General features: G+C 40.5%; 1 protein-coding gene and 1 long non-coding RNA gene across 8 annotated transcripts in view; one reads left to right on the top strand and one right to left on the bottom strand.

Annotated features, from left to right (window-relative positions):
• The window catches only part of ROBO1 (roundabout guidance receptor 1), a 564,053-nt gene that overhangs the window by 528,836 nt on the left and 11,495 nt on the right, over positions 1-23,722 (top strand). For all 4 annotated transcript variants that reach the window (XM_083439173.1, XM_083439174.1, XM_083439175.1 and 1 more), the window contains 8 exons: positions 570-612; positions 3,882-4,036; positions 4,944-5,279; positions 7,128-7,232; positions 12,387-12,531; positions 12,734-12,985; positions 14,893-15,299; positions 19,331-19,483. In XM_083439173.1, coding sequence (XP_083295299.1) covers positions 570-612; positions 3,882-4,036; positions 4,944-5,279; positions 7,128-7,232; positions 12,387-12,531; positions 12,734-12,985; positions 14,893-15,299; positions 19,331-19,483 — 1,596 coding nt within the window. The remainder of the gene's footprint in view (positions 1-569; positions 613-3,881; positions 4,037-4,943; positions 5,280-7,127; positions 7,233-12,386; positions 12,532-12,733; positions 12,986-14,892; positions 15,300-19,330; positions 19,484-23,722) is intronic.
• LOC310677015 overlaps positions 1-23,722 on the bottom strand; it is a 142,223-nt gene that overhangs the window by 70,020 nt on the left and 48,481 nt on the right. The window lies entirely within an intron of this gene.

The following is a 23,722-nucleotide window of genomic DNA, read 5'->3' on the forward strand; positions in this document are numbered from 1 at the left end:
AATCGCTGCAAGCGGTTATCTCTGCCTTGCAGACCCCCACTTTGGAGTTCTTCTAACAAGCAGAATTTGGCTGCCTTTTAAAACACATTCCTAGTTTGGGAAATGCATAGCTATGGAATCCATCGCCACTTGCACTGAGGTTAATCTTCTTAACTCTTTGCTTAACCTGGGGGTGGTAGCTGAAGTACAGCAAGTGTATTTGGGTCTGGGCATGTTTAAAACACATTTTCAGGCGTGAATCTTTATCACATACTTCCCAAAATATAAATATATTTGGAAACACCTATCTGTTGTGTTTTACATTCCATTTTGTAAACAACAGCACACACATCAGAAAATACTACTTCCGAGCAATATCTATTTTATGTTTTGAAAAATAAACAACTAAAACTCCAGCGACTTTTAGGTGGCAGTATGGTTGTATAGAGTTGGTAGTAGGAACTGCTTATACCGACAGTAATCTAGCCACAAGGAAATAAACACATTTTAGCATTTTTCTTTCTAGGATCCAACAGAAGCACATTCAGAGAATTAACTTAACCACTACATATTTTCATTTTATATTTTAGTAACCTATCAAAGAGGAGGTGAAGCTGTAAGCAGTGGAGGCAGGTAAGATTGTATACAGGTTTCCTACATATAATGCAAAATGCATACTGAACTGCAGAATATGTTGGGTACAGTTGCATCTCTGATTGCAAACAGCAGAGGGAGCACTTTGACTTCAAACTAAAACTCTTGCTGCTATAAGGGGATGATTAAAGGGAGCTAAAGTAGCTAAATTGTGGCATTTAAGGAGATTAAACACTTAGTAATGATAGCAAAGAGAAAAACCTTAAATTGGAAACCATGCTTAAAGAATGCTGCCTCTTAGGTGATTTTTAAAAACAGAAAACAAAAATGGAATAGGGATCATTACTGGTTGGGAATTGCAAATTTAAAGTACAGATAAATCCGGGTTCTGAGAAATGAACACAATTCCATCTTTAGTCTATAGCTAAGTCTTTAGTTAATTGGTCAATGGGGAATGATTTTCTTCTCAAACAAATAACAGCATTTCATTAATACTGACGTCACTGCAATTCTACCTGGATGGCGTTGGGTGGCAGCGAGGTCAGGTGTGTGTGGACACATCAGCAGAGCCAGTTGCGCACTCACACTGGTGTGTCTGCTGGCCCTGACTTCACTGCCATCTTGTGTCACCCCAGTGCTGTCCAGGAAACTGCAGCAACTCCCCAGCATAGCAGCTGCTTCTTAACAAGGATTTCAGCCAACCAAGGTGCCTCTAAAACAAAGCTATACGGAGGTATACAGTCGCTGTCATGTCAAATACAAGTTAGGCTATATAGATGATGGTGCAGAACCAAAATGATGTATAGCAACTGCAGCCAAGCCCACCCACAAAGAAAAGTTATGTCACACAGAATGCTAAGATTAGCAAATAGGTCAAACAATGGCTTCGGCTTCTTTTCCAAATGAGGTGTTTTTTAAAAAAGGTGTTCAGTGTATCTTGTGTGTGAACAAGGAACCAAATTATGCAGAGCTCTGAAACTGGCACCCATGGCCACTTTCTGGGCTATGCAGTACCTGTCCCTGTACTCACATTGGCCTGATTCACACATAATAACAAACCATGTTTACTTATTATATGAATGTGCCTTGGGATTAAGTTCTTGCTTCCTTTACACCCTCCCTCCATGCCATGGCTTGCAGGAAACTGGATTGTGACAAAAAATCCCCAAACATTTGGATTAATTGGGGTGGGCACGTTCCCTAAAATGAGGTCTGCTGCTTTTAAAAAACATGGCTAGCTAAAATCATTTTAGGAAGGATGTATGCCTGATGCAGGGGGCGGAGTGGAAGTCTTAAATAGGTTTTTTTTTTATAAAAAAAAAAGTAAGAGGGAAGCACAGTAGACAGCACTTTTAAAAGGGCAAAAGGGAGTGAAATCTAAGTTTTCCCTTTCCCACAGCTGAGTTGTTTCAGCTCCCCTACACACTTTTTAACCTCCTACACACCAGTAAGGCAAACTAGTTTTTTGCCGTAGTTTTCAGGACAAGCACAAACCATTGTATGCCTGTTCAGTAGAACACCAAATTGTGATTTCTCCACAAACTACAAAGGGCAGCTTTCACAGCATATGAAGAGAAGAGAGGAAGGAGTGAACAAGCCCAAAGTTCACTCCAGGCTTCTGTACACGTTACCAAAACATTTTGATGTTGCATCTGAATATAGCTATTCTGAGTTATTGCTGTTGATCCAGATGAATATGAGTTCCACCCAAGTTAAGGCAAGACAGTTAAAAAGGGAACATTCTGCACCACCTTTTAGGTATACGCTCAGCTGTACAAAGGGAAAGGAGCTGGAGATGCCATGCTTACATAAAATACAATATTTTCTTAGCAGCTGTTTTTTTCTGATCAAATTGGTATTTTTCCAAGTAATCCATTCAGAAAGCATTTGTAACTATTAGTTGATTCCAGTTCACTGAGCATAATGTACTTTGCATAATGAGAAACACTTTTGCTTAGTATTTATAGTTGTTTTTTTAATGTTCTCTGTAACTTTAATTTCCAAGAATTTCAGCTAAGCTGGAAATGGGGGGGAAATGTGGCCTGTATCCAAAGAACTGCAGGAGTTTTTCTGCATACCAAAGGGAGCTTTGGCCATGTGTCAAAGAGCAGTCCCCTACGCTGCATGGCCCGCCTAATATGAAATTGAGGAAAGTTTCACAAATAGGTCATACGGTGTGTTTGTGTACACTGTAGGAAAGAAAGGGAGAATAGTGTTGTGCTTGCACTGTGAAATAAAATGTGTGTGTGTGTGATTATTTGGAGATCAAACATGTATGTTGTTAATGACAAAATTGTTAGGAGTGGTTTATTTTAAAGGAGTAACAAGCATGTTGTCAGCTGTCCAATCATAAACCCAACTACTTTATGTTGGTGCAATGGAGACTACTATGAAAGGCAGGAATGGAATGTCACCATCAATTTAATAGTGGGTAACAAAGAAGGTCCTAGAAAATGTCCACAGATCTCTGTATAGAAGAAAGGCTTTTAACACTGTCTTGGGGGCATTAAGGGAAGGAGTGGAAAACACTGATACAGTGGTACCTTGGTTGTCAAATGGCTTAGTTGTTGAACAGATCGGCTCCCAAATGCCGCAAACCCGGTAGTGAGTGTTCCGGTTTGCGAACTTTTTTGGAAGCCGAATGTGCAATGCGGCTTCCGAGGCTCCCGATTGAGCGCAGGAAGCTCCTGCAGTCAATCGGAAGCTGCACCTTGGTTTTCAAACCGTTCTGGGAGTCAAACGGACTCCCAGAATGGATTACGTTCAACAACCCAGGTACCACTGTACTTGTGATGGTTAAGGGAGGAATAGTTGGTTCAACTCTTAAGTTGTTTTCTTACTCAATAAAGGTGTACTATTTTTTCAACCAAAAGCCATAGACAGAGAGTTAGTAAAATGCCTAAGAACATTAAAAGTCTCTTTAGCTGAATGGTAAAATATGCCTGATGTATGTTCATACACAGGTAATTCCAAATCTGCAGCAACACTGCTTGGGGAATCTTTGCTCCACACCTAAAGGTTCTTACAAGTTGTTATGAAGGGACTCCTAACAAGGCTTCTCCAGCAGATCTGAAGGAACAGGAAAGCCCATACAGTCAGCAAATAGTTGCTTATTTAAAGCTTTCCCTCTCCCAGCTAATTTCATTTAGCAACTGTTCATGTTTCCAGTATCACTAGGAAGAATAAGTAAATTTCCAGTACAATCAATCTTAATTGTAGTCAAAGGCCAGACAGATTTTCAGTACTTCAATGTGAACTTTGCTTTTAAGATGACATCTTATGATAATTAGTAATTCTGTGTTTTGAAGGCCAGGCCTTTTAAACATCAATGAACCTGCCACTCAGCCATGGCTTGCAGATACATGGCCGAACACTGGGAATAATCACAACGACTGCTCCATCAACTGCTGTACATCAGCCAATGGAAACAGTGACAGCAACCTCACTACATATAGTCGCCCAGGTAAATCTTGTTTATTATTAAAATAACTTAATTTGTATTGCTTCCTGTTTATTGTTTCCTTCCTATTTGTTTATTGCTGTCTATATCATCTGGGCATGTTCGTGCTCAAAGTTATCCTATTGCCGTTACTTAGGCTCCTGTAGCCACACATTTCTTTTGAGAGAGTTCCTGCCTCCTGTCAAAGTACAGCTTCTTTGGGTGCTTAATCCCCTCATAATTGTTTCTAGATTATATTAATCCTTACCCAACATCCTGTAGAATATATAAAGTGGCAGCAGACGTCCCAACATATTCCTGCATCTTTTGGGGAGATGACTCACAAACTAATCCACTTTATGTCTCATTCCTTCTCTTTTATGATCTGTTACCCACAGCATTGTCTCACCCATATTCCACTCCCAGGCACAAACTTGTGTCTATAAAGATTCCAGGAGAACTAGTCACTTCTGCTTTTTGTACTCACAAACACATAGTTTTATTTATGGAATCAAATGTTGCATGACTCATAAGCAAGCTAGTACAGCTTTCACTGGAATGTACAGGCAGGGAAGTGCTGCAGGTGGGTATTCAGGTACAAATGCTACTTAGTCAAGAACAGTGTTTAGCTATACTGTAAATTTAAGATCAATTAGTAGATTCTGCCATCAAGGGCCTTGCAGAAGGAGATTACCTGTGTAAAAAGAGAAATGGAGGCAGAAGAGTTGGGGACTCCTATACGAAGGGTACACCTTATAGTTTTGGACCTATGGAACTAAGCTGCCATTTTACTATAGCTAACATTCTGATTTAGCTTCTGTTCACCTAACTATTTCTGCTTCAGAAGGCCAAATCACGTAGGCCAAAAAGCACCTAAAAATAGTCTTCTAACTCAATACAATTTTCCCTTTTCCCTTCCTTCTGTGGTTAGCTGATTGTATAGCAAATTACAACAATCAGCTGGAGAACAAGCAAACAAACCTGATGCTGCCTGAGTCAACAGTTTATGGTGATGTGGACTTAAGCAACAAAATCAATGAAATGAAAACTTTCAACAGCCCAAATCTAAAAGATGGAAGATATGTCAGCCAACCAGGTCAACCTACACCTTATGCCACCACTCAGCTCATCCAGTCAAACATCAGCAATAATGTTAACAGTGGCAGTGGTGATTCAAATGAAAAACACTGGAAGCCATCTGCACAGCAGAAACAAGAGGTTGCGCCAGTTCAGTACAACATTATGGAACAAAACAAATTAAACAAAGGTAAATCACTTCATGTATCTCCCCCCCCCCCCTTCTCAATGCACTGGAGATTCCATAAACCTCTCCTTTCAGGGTCTCAGCTTGTGCAAATGAAAATAACTACATATATTTCTTTCTATCTGTCCACAGATCTGATAATTGGTTACTGCAGTGTGGAACTTGTTAGGATGAACTGAACACTGTGGAACAATCTAAGCTCCTTTGTAGATTTAGAAATTCCCAATTAACAGTGTCAAAGAGTTAATTAGCACTACAATAATCTGCAGAAATTGAATTTATTCTAACAAATAAGCAGCTGTATCTTAAAAGAGAATTTAATAAAATATATTTTCATATGGCTTTGAGCTTAATTTAAATTTAATAACAACAAATGAGTGATTGGCTGGTATTGAGACATCTTTAATTCATAAAGGAGATGCAAGGTGCAGGCATTGCAGTCAAATTTTAAAATAGGTCATCCCATTCTTCTAGTGGTGAATGGAGTCTAATTAACCTACATATCACTGTAAATTACTGGAATGTTGCATATAAAATTTTGTATGATTGTATTGTGGGTTTTGCTAAAAATGGAAACGAACTGATCTGATAAATTTTAGACTTACTCTTTGCATTCACCGCCTTGCATTCAGTTCTGGATTAAAATTACTGCTTTAGATCTATAACCTTAAAATGAATTGATTTCAGTGTTAACTTGAAAAATCAGAATGTGCTTTCTGGCCTTAAGGGCACATTTCTCTAATGTAGTGTGTGGGCTATAGAAAAGGAAGTGATGCGATTTCTTGCTAGTCCTTCAGGCTACCATGCAGCTTGCTTTAATAACACGATTTGCAAAACGCTATCCCTAGGAGCTGGCCCTGTTCTATCTTTGAACTTTCTGAGCACATTGTTGTAGCTCTCATGGTCACCTAGTGATATTGAAAAGGTAAAGGACATGTTCCATTACAAAAGGTTGATTCAATCTATTTACTACCTGACCTACTTATCTACAGAATGGTTCAGAGGCCACATAAATCTGACATGAGTGTCTAGCTGTTTGCTATAGCAGTGACAGTTTTTAATTATATTTTTGCCTTGAATTTTTCTGCATGTTTTATGGGATTATTACTATTTTTTGTCTCACAACTTAGGGTTTTCAAATCCAGAAAAAAAAATTCACTCCATAAAGTTCTGGATAAAAAAAATTAATTACCTAATTCAAATGATTATTTTACGAATTCAGGATTTAGAAAACGTGTTTCACTTTTATGGAGGAGTGAAATATTCATCAGATAATACAATAAATTTTTACTGAAGAAATATCTGTAAAGTACAAGAATATTACCAGGAGCTGACATTCATTTCATGGAACAAATAAAAGCAAATCATAAACAGAGCCATGGGATGTGAAATAGGAATGATAGAGCACAGTGCAGAACTCATCAAAATGGTTATTTCTCGTTACACAGGCTAGAAGTAAATTGTCAGAAAGATAGTTTTGTCTTAGAAAATAAGAAAGCGAATGGGAGAATACTGATCTATTTTTTTTTTAAAAAAACCAATGTATAGAGAATCACGTCTGCGGTAGATACGCTTCCTTAATGATAGTGTAAAGTGCTGAAAAAGGAAAATAGGTCAAAATGGTAAATCTCAGATCAGACTATTTTGTTCAACATTTTCCCAGTCTTCCATTACATAGTCTCACATGCCACATATTTAAACACAGCAAAAACAAATCAGCCTTTCACACTAAGAACACAGATCTGCAACCAGACAATAAGTTAAGGCTTAGCTGTAAGCAGTTAGAACATTCACAGTACTATACCCAAGCAGCATATGCATGCAAATTCAAAAAGTCTGTTTTAATTGCAGACTACCGATCAAATGATAATGTTCCGACCATCCCATACAACCAAGCCTACGATCAGAATACAGGAGGGTCCTACAACAGTTCAGATCGAGGAAGCAGTACATCTGGTGAGTATGAACTACTGCTGCACCTAATCTCCAATTTCCTCAAATATTTTTCTCCCTGGGAAAGAGGCTCCCGTTTTGTTTTATTTTGGCCTCTTTTGCAATATGCTTTAGAATTTCTTTAATTTTGGTGGGTGTGGGATTGTGCCTACTTTATCACATTGTGGCAATGTGTGTTTTAATTTCCATTTCTCTAACCCATTGGAGCCTCCCCAGCAGTCTGTGCTTCCTGATCTAAGACCAGTCCATGGGGGGAGCTAACCTCATTGCACCCTTCCTTGAGCTTTAGCGCACACATTGCCAAGTTAGTTTATTGAGCATCTGAGATTGATGTGATCGCTGTTTTTGTTTTCAAGGAATGATATTCCTGAAACAAAAAAACCTAATCACACCAAGCTACTTAAAATCAAAAAGACTTTACTCTTAAAAAAAACAAAAAAACAACCAGCTATCAGGCATACACTAGGCAACCTCTCTGTCTTCGTACACAGCTGGACCCAAAAGGGCATTACAGGCACTCCCAGTCAGCTGAATGCATAAAGCCCTTTGCTTTGAAGCCCCAAATATCATCTCATTGCCCGGGCTTCAAAGCACAGTGCAAGGCTACCTGCAAACCCTGGTAATTAGTTGCAGTTGTTCCCTTTTGGAAACTTCTTAGTGCCAAGTGGGCTAGAGAATGCGGCTTGGATTCCGTTGATTGATCCTGAAAGCACATCTTGAAGGGAGGTTTCTGCAACCACCAAACAGCAGTTATAGTGACTTGAACTTTCACAGGTGGCAGTCATATGATGTCATGTGATTGACAGATGGACAGACTGTCCACTTTCAAAGTTGGCCTGCAGAGGTTAGGGGACCGTCTAGAGGGGCTGGGAGCTGGGGGCACTGTTATAAAGTGGTTCCGTTCCTTCCTCCTGGGCCGTGTTCAGAAAGTGGGGGGGGGGATGAGTGTTCAGACCCCTGGGCTCTCACGTGTGGGGTGCCTCAGGGTTTTGTCCTCTCCCCCATGCTTTTCAACATCTACATGCAGCCACTGGGAGAGATCATCAGGAGTTTGGGCTGGGTGTTCATCAGTATGCAGATGATACCCAGCTCTACCTCTTTTTCACATCAGAACCAGTGAAGGTGGTGAAGGTCTGTGTGAGTGTCTGGAGGCAGTTGGAGGATGGATGGCGGCTAACAGATTGAGGTTGAATCCTGACAAGACAGAAGCACTGTTTTGGGGGGACAGGAGGCGGGTAGGTGTGGAGGACTCCCTGGTCCTGAATGGGGTAACTGTGCCCCTGAAGGACCATGGACAGAGCCTGGGAGTCATTTTGGACTCGCAGCTGCCCACGGGGCGCAGGTCAATTCTGTATCCAGGGCAGCTGTTTACCAGCTCCATCTGGTACGCAGGCTGAGACCCTATCTGCCCATGGACTGTCTCACCAGAGTGGTACATGCTCTAGTTATCGCTTGCTTGGACTACGGCAATGTGCTCTATGTGGGGCTACCTTTAAAGGTGACCCAGAAACTACAACTAATCCAGAATGCTGCAGCTAGACTGGTGACTAGGAGCGACCACCGAGACCTACATTGGCTCCCAGTACGTTTCCAAGCACAATTCAAAGTGTTGGTGCTGACCTTTAAAGACCTAAACGGCCTCGGTCCAGTATACCTGAAGGAGCGTCTCTACCCCCATCATTCTGCCCGGACACTGAGGTGCAGTGCCAAGGGCCTTCTGGTGGTTCCCTTGCTGCGAGAAGCTAAGTTACAGGGAACCAGGCAGAGGGTCTTCTCGGTAGTGGCACCCACCCTGTGGAACGCCCTCCCACCAGATGTCAAAGAGAAAAACAACTACCAGACTTTTAGAAGACATCTGAAGGCAGCCCGGTTTAGGGAAGCTTTTAATGTTTAACAGATTATTGTATTTTAATATTTTGTTGGAAGCTGCCCAGAGTGGCTGGGGAAACCCAGCCAGAAGGGCGGGGTATAAATAAATTATTATTCTTATTCTTATTATTCTTAGGATCTAGCCCACCAGCCAGATACAGTTCCCTATCCTGAAGTAACAATGATCTTCTTAGTTGGATCAGGGCACCTCTGTTGGCAAAAAAAATAATGACAGTTTCACAACCCATCAATATATCTCGGAAAGTCAAGAAATGTCAACACAGTTGCTAGAGCACGTGAAAACCTTTTCAATTATTATTTCCTCCCTCTGTTCAGTATTAAACCAGTGTGACAGCTTTATTTTCAGTCAAAAGCAACCACACAGGGTCAAACCAAAAGGCTGCTCAGCAGTAATGCTAGCTACCTGAGCCTTAGGTAAAGGTAAAGGTACTCCTGCCCGTACGGGCCAGTCTTGACAGACTCTAGGGTTGTGCGCTCATCTCACTCTATAGGCCGGGAGCCAGCGCTGTCCGCAGACACTTCTGGGTCACGTGGCCAGCGTGACAAGCTGCATCTGGCGAGCCAGCGCAGCACACAGAACGCCATTTACCTTCCCGCTAGTAAGCGGTCCCTATTTATCTACTTGCACCCGAGGGTGCTTTCAAACTGCTAGGTTGGCAGGCGCTGGGACCGAGCGACGGGAGCGCACCCCGCCACGGGGATTCGAACCGCCGACCTTTCGATCGGCAAGTCCTAGGCGCTGAGGCTTTAAACCACAGCGCCACCCGCGTCCCTCTACCTGAGCCTTGCCTGGGGTCTTATAAGCTGAGGGAGAAGTCTTGTTTTCAGACCATTTCGTCCCTTGCCCCATCTGGAACTTTTGCAGTTTTGACATGTGCATGTAGACCTTCACAGCTTCCTTAAGTTTCAGTTATTTTGGTAGAAGGCAAGTGTGTTTGCCTTCAGTTCAGCTTTTTGTAAGTGTATTTGTGTGTACATATCTGTCCAGTCTTGCTTGGAACCTATTACAAAGTTTGGACCACAGGTTTTCCCGCCTACCATCCCTATACCACAACTCTTTCTTGATCAAATGATGTACTGTGAGATGCCTATTTTACAGGATAATGGAAATTATTTAACAACTGTATATGAATAAAAAAACAGTTTAGCAGAGATGGAAGCACACACATATCTAGAAAAAGAAAAGAAAAGCTGCTTTCTATACTGCTACAACTACTTTCAGGGTTTCTCTTATGGCTGAATTACAGAGACACCAACAAGTTATAGCAGAGCTGGCTTCTGGGAAAGGGTTTGTAATACACTCTGCTGCTGTTCCTTCTTTATCAAGTCAGACTAGACTTGTTTAGTCTATATCCCCATTAAACTGCATATTGAATTTCATAAAACATTACCCTATAGTTTGCAGATGAATGTGAGGTTTGGTTTATAGTTTATTATTTTGTGTGCATGCGTGTGTGTGTGTGTTTTAAAATTAGTAATGTGGAGCTAAAGCAAACAATGAAGAAAAACGTGAGCTGTTATGGGACAACTTCACAATTACGCAACTGCTATGATTACCCTGATAATAGTTATCTGAACAGTGGGTTTGAGGGGTGGTCAGTTGAAATATATTTATAAATACGTTTTTCTTCATTAAGATAGTTGACTGGGACCCAAGAGATTCTAGAGGCAGGTTCTGCACATTTACTGGGACTTCTGAGTGTTCTCTTCCTACCACTCCCAGAAGTGGATGCAGTTATAGTGTGCAGACCTGCCATTAGAATATGCTGCAAATGACCAAGTTCAAACTCGGAGGCATTAGGAATCTTGGTAATACGACTGAATAAAATATTTAACATATTTAGATTTGAAAAACATTCACTATTATTCCAATTTGAAATAGTTTACCGTGTTTAGAAGCATGCAACATTTCTCTTTCTGTTTTGCTTTACATCTTATGTGAAATGTTCACTTGAAATCCAACAGCACCCAAGTAATTGATCCTTTCCCCAAGATACTCAGATGGCTAAAGCTTGTATCATTTAACTGTAAGCTATAATTTTCCACCAAGAGTAGCTGAAAACATTTGTCCCATGCTTTCTTCTGCTCTTCTTATTGTGGTTTTTTTAAAAAAAATATATATATTCCAGTAATTATTTTCAACTGCACCTGCCATTTGGAATGAATTTAGTAATTTCATTGTGCCTAAAACATTTCAGTGGACAAGTATAAATTACATATATTCATTAATGCAACAGAGAAACCTTTAATAGATCATATCTCTGTCAATTGTGAACCCAAAATTAGGCTCCAAAAAATAAAAGGGGGGGGGGGCTTTGGAGAATATATATCCAATGCATCTTTTTGTTGTTTAATACTTAGATGATAATCTATAATGCAATTAAAAACTGTAGAAATATTATTTAATTATATTGCTTGTACAGTTCATTTATGGCTTTACCATATTTTAGCAAAAAAGTGAAGGAGACTGTTCCCAAATATAGGCAACAAAAGACAGTCAGTTCTAATAATTATTATTTTAATATGAATCCATATTCTAATAATACTTATTTTTGACATTGTTTTCAGTTGGGTTTATGTGGCCTTAATCTTACATATGTTTTAGCCATTTATTAATTAAATTCTATGTGTATTTCTTAACTGAAATGTACTACAACAGTGTATAAAAGCTGACTTATTAGTGACATTTAAATGCTTACTAAGTTCTACAGTGGGACGCGGGTGGCGCTGTGGGTTAAAGCCTCAGCGCCTAGGGCTTGCCGCTCGAAAGGTCGGCGGTTCGAATCCCCGCGGCGGGGTGCGCTCCCGTCGTTCAGTCCCAGTGCCTGCCAACCTAGCAGTTCGAAAGCACTCTTGGGTGCAAGTAGATAAATAGGGACCTCTTACTAGCGGGAAGGTAAACAGCGTTTCCGTGTGCGGCTCTGGCTCGCCAGAGCAGCGATGTCACGCTGGCCACGTGACCCGGAAGTGTCTTCGGACAGCGCTGGCCCCCGGCCTCTTTGAGTGAGATGGGCGCACAACCCTAGAGTCTGTCAAGACTGGCCCGTACGGGCAGGGGTACCTTTTAAGTTCTACAGAATCCAAAATTTGTAACAAGCTATGTCTGAAATATTGCATGTTCTTTTTGAAACTGCTAAACATGTGAATACTCGTTCAATTAACACCTTGCCACATTGTTAAATCGCTTAGAAAATTGTCCCCTAAAGGACTGATCAACCATTTATTTTATGGGCTATGATATAACAATATGAATATATTTCTTCATAGGGAGCCAAGGGCACAAGAAGGGTGCGAGAACCCCCAAGGCATCCAAACAGGCTGGTATGAACTGGGCAGACCTTCTTCCACCTCCCCCTGTACATCCTCCTCCCCACAGTAATAGTGAAGACTACAGTCTATCTGTAAATGAAAGGTAAGATAAAAGAATGATTCATCAGTAAATATTTTTCCAACCCAGTGGTCCAGATTCACTTAATTAACTGAATAAAAATATTTGTAATCCTAGTATAGAACTTGAATCTTCAGATTGACTCAAGAAATAATAATAATTTGGTCCAACCATGGTATGAATGTATTCAGTATTGTAATTCACATATTCTTAAATTAATTCTTAGCTATGACCAGGAAATCCCATGTCCAATCCCACCAGCAAGAATGTATCTACAGCAGGATGAGCTAGAGGAAGAGGAAGAGGATGAACGAGGTCCCACACCACCAGTTCGAGGAGCAGCTTCATCTCCAGCAGCAGTGTCCTACAGCCATCAGTCTACTGCTACATTAACTCCTTCCCCCCAAGAAGAACTCCAGCCAATGCTACAGGATTGCCAGGAGGAAATGGGACATTTGCAACATCCACAAGATCGGAGGTATGTGACCAAAACACATTCTGAAGGAACTTCCTTAAACTAGTTCTATGAGGCGAACGCGTTGGGTTTAGGCAACACAACCAGCAGTAATCAAACAAATGTGTCATTAAATTGCTTCTAATGTTATATCTTAATGAAAATTCAGTATGGAGAGTAGCACTTCATTTACCATGGTGTAAATAGTGTTTCCAAAGAGTAGTTGCAGTCTGTTATCTGGATGTAAAATGTCATAATGAACAAATCCGTAGTTTTCTTTTTATTCCAATACAAAATAAAAGGCTACTAGATTGGCTGAAAAAAATCGATTCTTGCCTCCCAAACATGTTTGTAACAGGTAATTTTATTCATAATGTCCCTTACTCTCGTTACTCATTGGCCAATTTTCAAAGCTTAACTGTTTCCCAGGACTTTCCTGCTATTATCCTAGCGGTTATCAACAAATAATACCAATAGTATTTGATATTTCTTTTTGAGCTGGTTAATATGATCTTACAACATTAAATTAGATTCATTTGTAGATGGCAGACCCTTATACCTTTCCAAAAAATCCTGGTATGGCTACATTCCCTCCATATGTGGGCAAAGTACCATTTTCTTCATGGTACTTCAAATGGAGTTCTGACACATTATAAAGCATCCTTGATAGCCTTTACAGTATGAAATACCACCTCAGTCACATTTTCAATAAGTTTTCCATAACTGCCACTTTGTTCCCATTTCTAGTTGAAACTTTTGTCATACTGACAGTGGACTTTAATCCATGAAAGCTTATGCCATAAAAATAAATTTATTAAGGCATGTAAGATGCCACGGGACTCTGTGATCAGAAGCTTACACGGTTTTTTAAAACAGCACAGTCTTTAAAAAAAGTCATAGACTGAGTAAGTACAGGTAACGCTAGTAAAATGATTAGAAGGTGAATAAAGAATTAGAAGGCTGGAGCTTTTTTGCTTTGAGGAAAGACATGGTAGATTTTTTAAAAAATGAACCGTATGGAGAGAATGAATTTTAAAGAAACTTCATAACTTTTTATCCATAATTCTATAACATTTTGTGTTAAGATGACATTATGAGTTTTCATATCCAGTTCATTTTTTAAAAGATACAGTCAAACCTTGACTCCCAAACGCCTCCGTTTTAGAACGTTTCGGCTCCCAAACGCCAAAAATCCATAAGTAAATGCTCTGGTTTTCAAACATTTTTCGGAAGCCGAACGTCCGACGCGGCTTCCACTTGAGTGCAGAAAGCTCTTACAGCCAATCGGAACCCACGAATGGGCTTCTGGAATGGATTACGTTCGACAACCAAGGTTTGACTGTACCAGAGTGTATGCTGAATAAGAATACAACATTTTATTGTAAACAATGGATTCATCAGTGGCTATAAGTCTTGATGGCTATATGGACCATCCAGATGAGGGGAATATTTATCTGAATATCAATTCCTAGGGAGGAACCAAACAGAAATTTTACTGGTTGTGGGCTTTCTGGAAGCATGTGGTTGACCACAGAAGAGAACAGGGTGCTAGAGTAGATCTTTGGCTTGATTCACCAGGCATATAATGTACCCTTCATTAAGGATAGGGTGAGCATTTGAAGCAGGGTGCCTGACTATGTGAGCACTGCTGCCCAAATTATAGCAAGTAGTTCAGCAGGGCACACCTCAAGTAATCCCCCTAAATTCTATTTGGTTCCACTCTATCTGATAAGTCAACTACATTTGACAACACTGAATTCAGAATAGTGTTTCCTATAACAGTTTAAGAACCAATTTTTTAAAAAGTCTGTATTCTAGTCAACCATTTCCAGTTTCTAAAAGAAATAAAAATCAGTTCAAGACTCAATACAATAGGAAATTATAGCTGTATATATGTTTTATAACCATTTCTAACTATTTTTTCCACACAGACGTCAGCCTGTGAGCCCTCCTCCACCTCCAAGACCTATCTCTCCGCCACATACCTATGGTTACATTTCAGGACCTCTTGTATCAGACATGGATACTGATGCACCAGAAGAGGAGGATGAAGCAGACATAGAAGTGGCCAAGATGCAGAACAGAAGGCTTCTTTTGCGTGGTCTTGAACAGACGCCAGCCTCAAGTGTAGGAGATCTGGAGAGCTCTGTGACAGGTTCCATGATCAATGGATGGGGTTCAGCCTCAGAAGATGACAATATCTCAAGTGGACGGTCTAGTGTTAGCTCATCAGATGGATCCTTTTTTACAGATGCAGATTTTGCACAGGCTGTTGCTGCTGCAGCAGAATATGCTGGTCTCAAGGTAGCAAGGCGTCAGATGCAGGATGCTGTGGGAGGTGAGACTTCTTCACTGCTATCATATATTTAATCAGGGATTCCCAGTTGATAAATGATTAGCTGTAATCCTAAGCAAATCTTTCTGAAATACTGTCCCTATGTGAATCCTGTACACATGTCAAAGTTTCATACAGAGAGTAATAGAAATTCCCTTATAGTATATAGCCATCTCAGCAAAGCCCATCATGCTTGTGTGGTTGTTTTAACTGTGCTACACTTTCAATTCAAATGAATACTTTTCAAAAGTACACACTGCACAGATGATTTTCTCTTACAGAAGTTAGCCAGGAGCCTAAGCTTAAGCAACACCCCTCGTCATTCCAACGCATGAAAACAGTGCAAACTTAAAATATATGTTCATAAAAGCAATAAATAGGCTGCAACAAACACAGCTAAAAATCTTGTACCAAAATACACACACGCATACACACTGTGCAAACAATAAAAACAAAACAAGGTTATAATAAAGACTGAGCAGCAGAGAACATGATTGTCCCCGACCCCAAAGGAAGTAAAGTAGGGAACAAGCGGAGACAAACCTATCTCCATCCAGGAGCAACATCACTGGTGCTATTCTACCCTATTTCTTAAGAACACAGAATGTTGCTTGCACAAAATGAGGCCACTGATCCATGTAGCTCAAGTACTGTCTACAGTAACTGGCAGTAGCTTTCCAGGGTGTCGGATATTTGTATCTCAGATCTCTTGCATACAAAGCAGATGCTCCACTACCAATCTACAACCGCTCCCCAGAAAGGTCCTTTATAAGGTACGAAATTCACTGTGCATCATAGTACTAAATGAGGAAGAACTACTAGTTTTATTCACACACACTCACTTCACTCTTCCATAAGGAATGGCTTCTCCTTTCCCTTTAATACAAGTGGCACCTCTATATTCTTGTGAACAAAAGCCCTCAGGGGCCTCTTGTCAGCAACTCTATGCTTTATTGAGTTGATGTGGAGAATTGTTATGTGATCTCCATGATTTCAGTAAAACGAATTCACCAGGCAATCACATTTCCTAAGTGCTGTACATATATTAAGCAGTAAGACAGTCCTAGCCAACAGAGTTGGAATCTAATGGGTACGATGCAATAGGAATGGGGAGGAAAAAGAAAAGGAAACCATTGGAGCAACTGCTCCAGGATGAAGCCAGGTTGACCACCTCTTGCCATGATGCCCTTGGGAGGCAGGTGGCAGAGCTTCCCAATGGCCCTAGGTCACCTGAATGATGTGAAAAGCTAGAACATTTCTTCCTTCAGCTCTGAACTCCTAGGTAACTGGCAGTTGGAGCACATTCACACAGCAGTGGGGGATGCCAACCCCACTGCAGCTGTTATGGCTAATGACTGTGGCAAGGCTGGTCAAAAAGTATAGTATAGTGCATGTACTTTGCAGGGCATTTCTTTCTATGATGTACAGCTAAAGTAAGTAGTTACAGTGTTGGACTTGGACTATGTTACCTTTCTTGATCAGCCATAAAACTCAGGAAGTCGCTTTCTCCTAGCTAGTGGCTGGGGCAACCCAGTCAGATGCGTGGAGTACAAATAATAGTAGTAGTAGTAGTAGTAGTAGTAGTAATAATTGCTATTGTTGTTATTATTATTACCACCAACCTCATCGCTGAGTTAGGATAAAATGGTGGACCTCATAAGGGCCTCTATGAGACAATGATGATAATGATGACAATGAATTTATTAGTCACTTGCCATGTAAAGATTCTCTTAAGCTACTTAAGAAAACTTTAAAAGCATAACACAAAATCAGAAGAAGAAAGAGCAGCACGTTACAATAAAAACCATTCAAAAATCTATGGAAAAGATCCAATAAAACTTTATTTATTGACATGATCTACTGCTAAACAACAAGGGACACGGGTGGCGCTGTGGGTTAAAGCCTCAGTGCCTAGGGCTTGCCGATCGAAAGGTCGGCGGTTCGAATCCCCGCGGCAGCGTGCGCTCCCGTTGTTCGGTCCCAGAGCCTGCCAACCTAGCAGTTCGAAAGCACCCATGGGTGCAAGTAGATAAATAGAGACCGCTTACTAGCGGGAAGGTAAACGGCGTTTCCGTGTGCGGCTCTGGCTTGCCAGAGCAGCGATGTTACGCTGGCCACGTGACCCGGAAGTGTCTTCGGACAGCGCTGGCCCTCGGCCTCTTTGAGTGAGATGGGCGCACAACCCTAGAGTCTGTCAAGACTGGCCCGTACGGGCAGGGGTACCTTTACCTTTACTGCTAAACAATAAACAAGGCATGGCCTGGCGTACACTTTTGATAACAAAGGTAAAACTATAAAGCCAAAGTTAAGGTATATAGTTTTAGATTTTTTAGGCTCTCCTTTGCAATCTAAGCAATCTCCTCAATGGGATAGTCCACAGTTGTGTTTTCTAATACTTAGCAAATAAAAAGAAAGAAAAAAGATATGTATAGTGAGGAAACCGCCTCCCATCTTTTCCTCACTTGCTTCTAACCTTTTAAGCAAGAAACACCTAAACAACCTTTTCCCACATTATAAACAGTCATAGCATTTCTCGCCTATGTGAGTCCTCTGGTGTACAAAGAGGGACACCTTCATGTTGAAATGCAAGTGTAAATTTGCTATGGGTTACCTTGTGTGCCTCCTGCAAGTCTTTCCCCACACTCTGGTTTTTCCCCTGATTCTCTGGTGCCTTATCAAGCTGCTTTTATCATGGAAGCAACTTAGATGAGAGGTGAAATAAAAATGTGATGAATCTAACCACCCACAAGAAAGAACATGCTACAGTATTTATAACTTTTTCTCTCTAGCTTTTTCAATGGTAAAAACCACTGCATTTCTATTTTGTGCCAAAAAGTAAATACATTCCCAACTGTCTTAGCAATTCAAAACTACGGTAGCTGTTGGTGACACTTTAAGTAGCAGCAGCAAAGAAATCCTAAGCCTTGGGACGATAACAAATATATCAACAAAAGCTTCATTGGGGTGACAACAATTTCAGTGGTTCCCTAGTGACAAGTACTGAAACTTAGGGTTGGTGAAGATCAGGTAGAAGATCAAGTGGAAGAACCGGGCAGGCACAGGGAAGGTTTTCTTTGATGGTACTGTATTTTTCAATCTATAGGACGCACTTTTTCCCCACGAAAAATGAAGGGGAAATGTGTGTGCGTCCTATGGAGCGAATGCAGGCTTTCGTTGAAGCCTAGAGAGCGAGAGGGGTCGGTGCGCACCGACCCCTCTCGCTCTTCAGGCTTCAGGAAGCTATCTGCAAGTCTTCGGAGCGCGGCGGGAGTTCCCGCCGGGCTCAGAAGTCTTGCGGATAGCAGCAAGCTCCGGGAGCGAAGCGCTTGCCCCCAGCCCGGCAAGCTCCAGGAGCGATGGTGAAGTTGCATGCAACTTCGCCTTCGCTCCCGGACCCGTTCTGGGGCCTGGGGTCGGAGGAAGTTCAGGCGTCGCCTGCCCCAGCCCCGCAGCTAAAAAGGAAGCCAAGATAGCGAGCGGGATCCATACCGCTTGCTGTCTTGGCTTCTGCCAAAGCCGTGCTCAGCCTCTCCCAGTTGGAGAGGTTGTTCGTGGCTAAAGAGGAAGCCAAGACAGCCAGCGGGATGGATAATTTTTTTCCCCTTTATTTCCCCCCCAAAAAACTAGGTGCGCCTTATAGAGCGAAAAATACAGTATATACAGGTTTCAGGGAATGTGACAATTGTCCAATATTAGGTGGCTTGAGAATGTTATAATATGAGTTATTATAATCTGATTTACCTTGCAGGGTTATTGAAAGGACTGCAATCGATAATGCATGTGAAATCATTTGAAAATGATATATAAATGTTAAATAGTACAATGTTTATCTTGGTGCTGTTCCTATCAATTTAAATGTGTTTTGCTCTGTAAAAGTTCTGGATAAAAAAAGCCTTGCATGTTTATATTAATGTGACATTGAATCTAAATAATGCTAATTATATAACTATATTTTTATTTACAGAATCGAAAGACTATTCTAGTTTCAGAGATAAAGGAACAAATTATAACATTGTGTGCCTCTTTGTTTCCAGGTCGTAGACATTACCATGCCTCGCACTGCCCCAGACCCACTAGCCCTGTCTCTACTGACAGCAACATGAGTGCTGCTGTAATTCAGAAGGTACGACCTGTCAGAAAGCAAAAGCACCAGCAAGGACATCTACGAAGAGAAGTCTACACAGATGGTAAACACTATGTTCAGATGTGCACACTTCTAGTGCAAATACTGTATTTTTGCAAAGCTTACAGTAAGTTACATTAAGTGAAAAGTGGCTGGCATTTCCTGATGCTATACATATTCAGCATAGCCTATCGTAAGCATCATTTCTGTTTTCAGTCTGTCCTGATTTCTCCTGTACACACATACATTAAAAGTGCATTTGTTTTCTCTAATACCCTAATCAGCCATTAACTGTCACTATTTTTTTGAGAGAAGACTGCAAATGGGTACAATAGTGGAAAATAATACATGCATGAGATTAAAATCTTCATTAAAATAAATCCTCCGTAGTGTAATTTTTCCCATCACAGAAACAATTTAGCATTAAAATAGCAGGCAGCAAAATCGTTGAATTTTAATCCTAACCATAGTATTGTTCCAAGAGGTTACTTTGTGCACCAAAAGGCAGAATCTAATCATCTCCTCTCATGCCTTCACACACAATATCGACTCCTGCTGAAAAGGTAATGCTTGTATTCTCTGGGGAGTATAGAAGGATAATGCAAACATTGTGATGTTGTCTAGAGAGAGCCTTTAATGAAAATGCCTCAGGAGGGCCAGCTTTTATTAAACCACCACCTTTCAGTTTTATAAAACAACCAAAGGGCTTTGTTGGAAATTCATGTAAGATTTACCCATCTTGTCAAGTTTTCTAAATTCACTAAAGAGGAGGGGTTGCCAGCAGCAGTGGCATCATTTCCCCACCTCCTGGTTCTCAACAACAACAATCTGATTAGGACTTTCATTACCAGTCAGAAATTTTTCAAAGAGGGGCATCATTTGCCATTATCATATGAAAGCCTAATATTATAGATACTTATCGAGGGTTACAAGAAGGGGTTTTCAAGCCACTTCTCCCTGTGATTCCTGCCACTTGACAGAAAAATTTAATACAAAGCGCACAGCATGATGAGCAAAAGTAATTTTGCAATGAGTGGTTGTCCATGCTATTATCTGTACTTTATTCTGAGTATTTTCTCTACTAGCATCTATCTGATATTAGACTACATTAAATACTGGCATGACACAATGCACCTGGGCCTCTTGGCTTCTGCCCAGGCTCCTTTTGTCACTGAAACTGAATTGTCAGAATATTATCTGATTTCAAGAGGTTATTAAAGCAGTTTTGTGCATGCTTGTTTATTTGGAGGGGTTTTTTTTGTTTTGCTTTTTGGAAAGTGAGAAATGCATGGTATAAATCCCAGAACTATGCCACTAAGTTTATATTTATGGAACCCTTGTAATGGCTTTTTGTGAGAATTTATAGATGTCTTAACAGGTTTATTAGTTTTAAGTGGGAGCCCCTATGTGAAAAATTGAGTAAGCATCAAACCGTGATATGAAAACATCTGTGCTGGCTAGAATACCAGAAAAGAAATCTTGTCCAGAGCTTTATATAGTTATTTTGGTTTTGGTTTTTTTCTAAAAGAAGAATTAAATAACTGAGCTGCATTTGTTGGTAATTTTCTATTAAAAGTTTTTATACTATGCTAGTCTGCATAGCACTGTAATTTACAAAATTGCAGCTGTTCTGATAAACTTAATCAGTATGTAGTTTGTGTTCTCGTGCATGTGCTTATTTTTGCACATTTTATAATTAGACATGAATTTCCTTGAACCTGTGTGTGATAAGGTGGTCCAGAATATGTAAGCCATGTAGCAACAGGAAGTTGTTCTCTGATAATTGAAATAGTAATAAAAACTGGCTATTTGATTATTTTTGGATACAGTATCTATCACACTGTAAAGCAGACAGCAAGTGCATTAAAGTAATACCTGTGTTCAACATCATATAACTAATTCCCTCCCTTAAGCGGGAAGCAGTAAAGCAGACATGTTTGAAACATTTGACCTTTACTAGTTACCCAAGAGTTTCTTGTATTTGATGACATGCTGAGATTTATTTCTTTTCAGAATAAGAGCAGTGCTTTAAAAAAAACAATGAATGCAGTAATCTACAGGAAAGCAAAAGTGTTTGCTACAGACCAGCCTTTTGATGATAATAATACTTTTGATGGAGGATACTGATTACTTCATCATATTAACTTGTGTATTTAACCAAAGTTTAGCAAATATTTTATTTATTTTTCATTCACTCATCTTTACAGGTCCAGCTCAAGCTTTTCTGATGCTTGAATTGGAGCCCAAATGACATTTTCCACTTGCCAACCCCCACTAGGGCCAATACTGGGGGGGGGGGGAATCCTATCTCCCCCCCCCCCATGGTGCCACCTAAAGCAAGTAGCTTCATTTTATTACATTGTGGGGCCAACACTGTCACTAAAATTGGCTAAAATTACTATGTTTAGCAATATACTTCCAGTCCTACATGGGTGGTCTCTTTCAGAGGGTGATGCTTGGGGAGTGGTGTTTGGCCCAGGGAGCCTTCAATGTGGGCTTCTGCAGGTTTCCATTTTATCCCCATGCTGTTTGACATCTGCAAGAAACCACAGAGTGGGCTCGTGTGGAATTTTGTTCTCAGCAATATGCTCCTTTACATCTGCAGATGTGGGCAATGGATATGCTGGACTGCTGTCTTACTTCAGTAATGGACTGGATGACAGCCAATAAGCTCAATCCTGATAGGGCTTAGGCACTCTTAGTGGGTGGTTCCTTAGACCAGATGGATGGGAGGTGGCCTGCTCTTGAGAGAGTTATACTCTCACTGAAGGAGCAGGTCCATAGCTTGATGATGATGATATAATTTATTATTTATACCCTGCCCATCCTGCTGGGTTTCCCCAGCCATTCTGAGCGGTTCCCAACAGATTAAAAACAGAATGAAACATCAAACATTAAAAAATTCCCTAAACAGGGTTGCCTTCAGATGTCTTCTAAAAGTCAGATGGCTGTTTATTATTGACATCTGATGGGAGGGCGTTCCACAGGGCAGGCACCATTACTGAGAAGGCCCTCTGCCTGGTTCCCTGTAATCTCACATCTTGCAGTTGGGGCATGGGTTTTGCTTAAAATATTGTAAGTCACTTTGAGTTGCCATGGCAAAAAAGTGACCAATAAATAATGACAATAATAAATGTTTCTTCTTGATATTGTATAAGTTTTATTTAATAGTGGTTTGTGGAAGACTGGGGACCCACAAGTGGTATTAACTTTTCTGAATTTAGTTTATACTCTTAGGCATACTCAATATATTTGATGCTTCACTGAACAATTTACTTGCGTCATTTACCTTTATAGGAGGTTACATTGAGATTTTGTAACTAGAAAATAAATTAGAAGCTCTTTTGACACTGGGAATGATGGGAATTGACTACAAGCCCCAGTATCATTATTACCCTGGCAGGAAAATATTCTACACACATGATTTTCAAAGGGACAGAGAAGCAAACAGGACCTCTTCTACTTGCTACTACCTTCCCTTGTTCTCAAAGCTTTCTCCCCTTGATGCGGGGAAGGTAGCAAAGGGATGGCCAGTAATTATTCCTAAGTGTTAGCCAGTAATGTTCACAGCGCATGATTGGTTTTTGTTTCATGACTTTTGTGCTTGTCCATCACTAATTCTGTGCGGCTGGATGTTGTGTCAGTTGCTGGGCTAATTTATTTTTCATGGTTTTTTATTATTTCAAAGGCCACCAAAGGTCAGCATTTTTGTGCTTATTCACAGCTATTGTTCCTCAAAAGGCTGCTGCTTCAGTGATTTTTAAAAATTATTGCTGTGTTCCCAATGAGTTCAAGCAAGTATGCTGTTACCACAAGCCGATATAACCAATCAGATTTGGCTACATGGTAAAGTCAATGAATGTATATAAAGGCGCATTACACACACTTCATTGTTTCACCTTGTCGCTGAGCAGTGATGGAACAAACACCTGGATTTTAAAAAGCTTTACTGCTGCACAACGGTTTCTTGATTCTGTTTAGTATTCCATAATATACCTCCAAAATTTTCATTGAATTGTTGCAAAATACTACACACACACATACAAAAAGGAACGGCACTTTCTGAGGGTGCAAGAAAATATTGAAGAAATTCGTATGGTTCAGCTCAACAAAACTTACATGTTGGATTCTCATTTGGTAAAAAAACCCTTCACATTTTTATTTAGAAGTTAAAGATAACCAGCTTATATACTTCCATTTTCTTAAGCAAACTGGTGGAAACTTACCACCAGGCACAAATTTGTTAATTGAGAATGGCAGATCCCATGGAATATTTGGGAAAGCCAACATTAGCTTAAGTCTT

The sequence above is a fragment of the Podarcis tiliguerta genome (assembly GCF_965153285.1).
Source record: "Podarcis tiliguerta genome assembly, chromosome: 4".
Classification (NCBI taxonomy): Eukaryota; Metazoa; Chordata; class Lepidosauria; order Squamata; family Lacertidae; genus Podarcis; species Podarcis tiliguerta.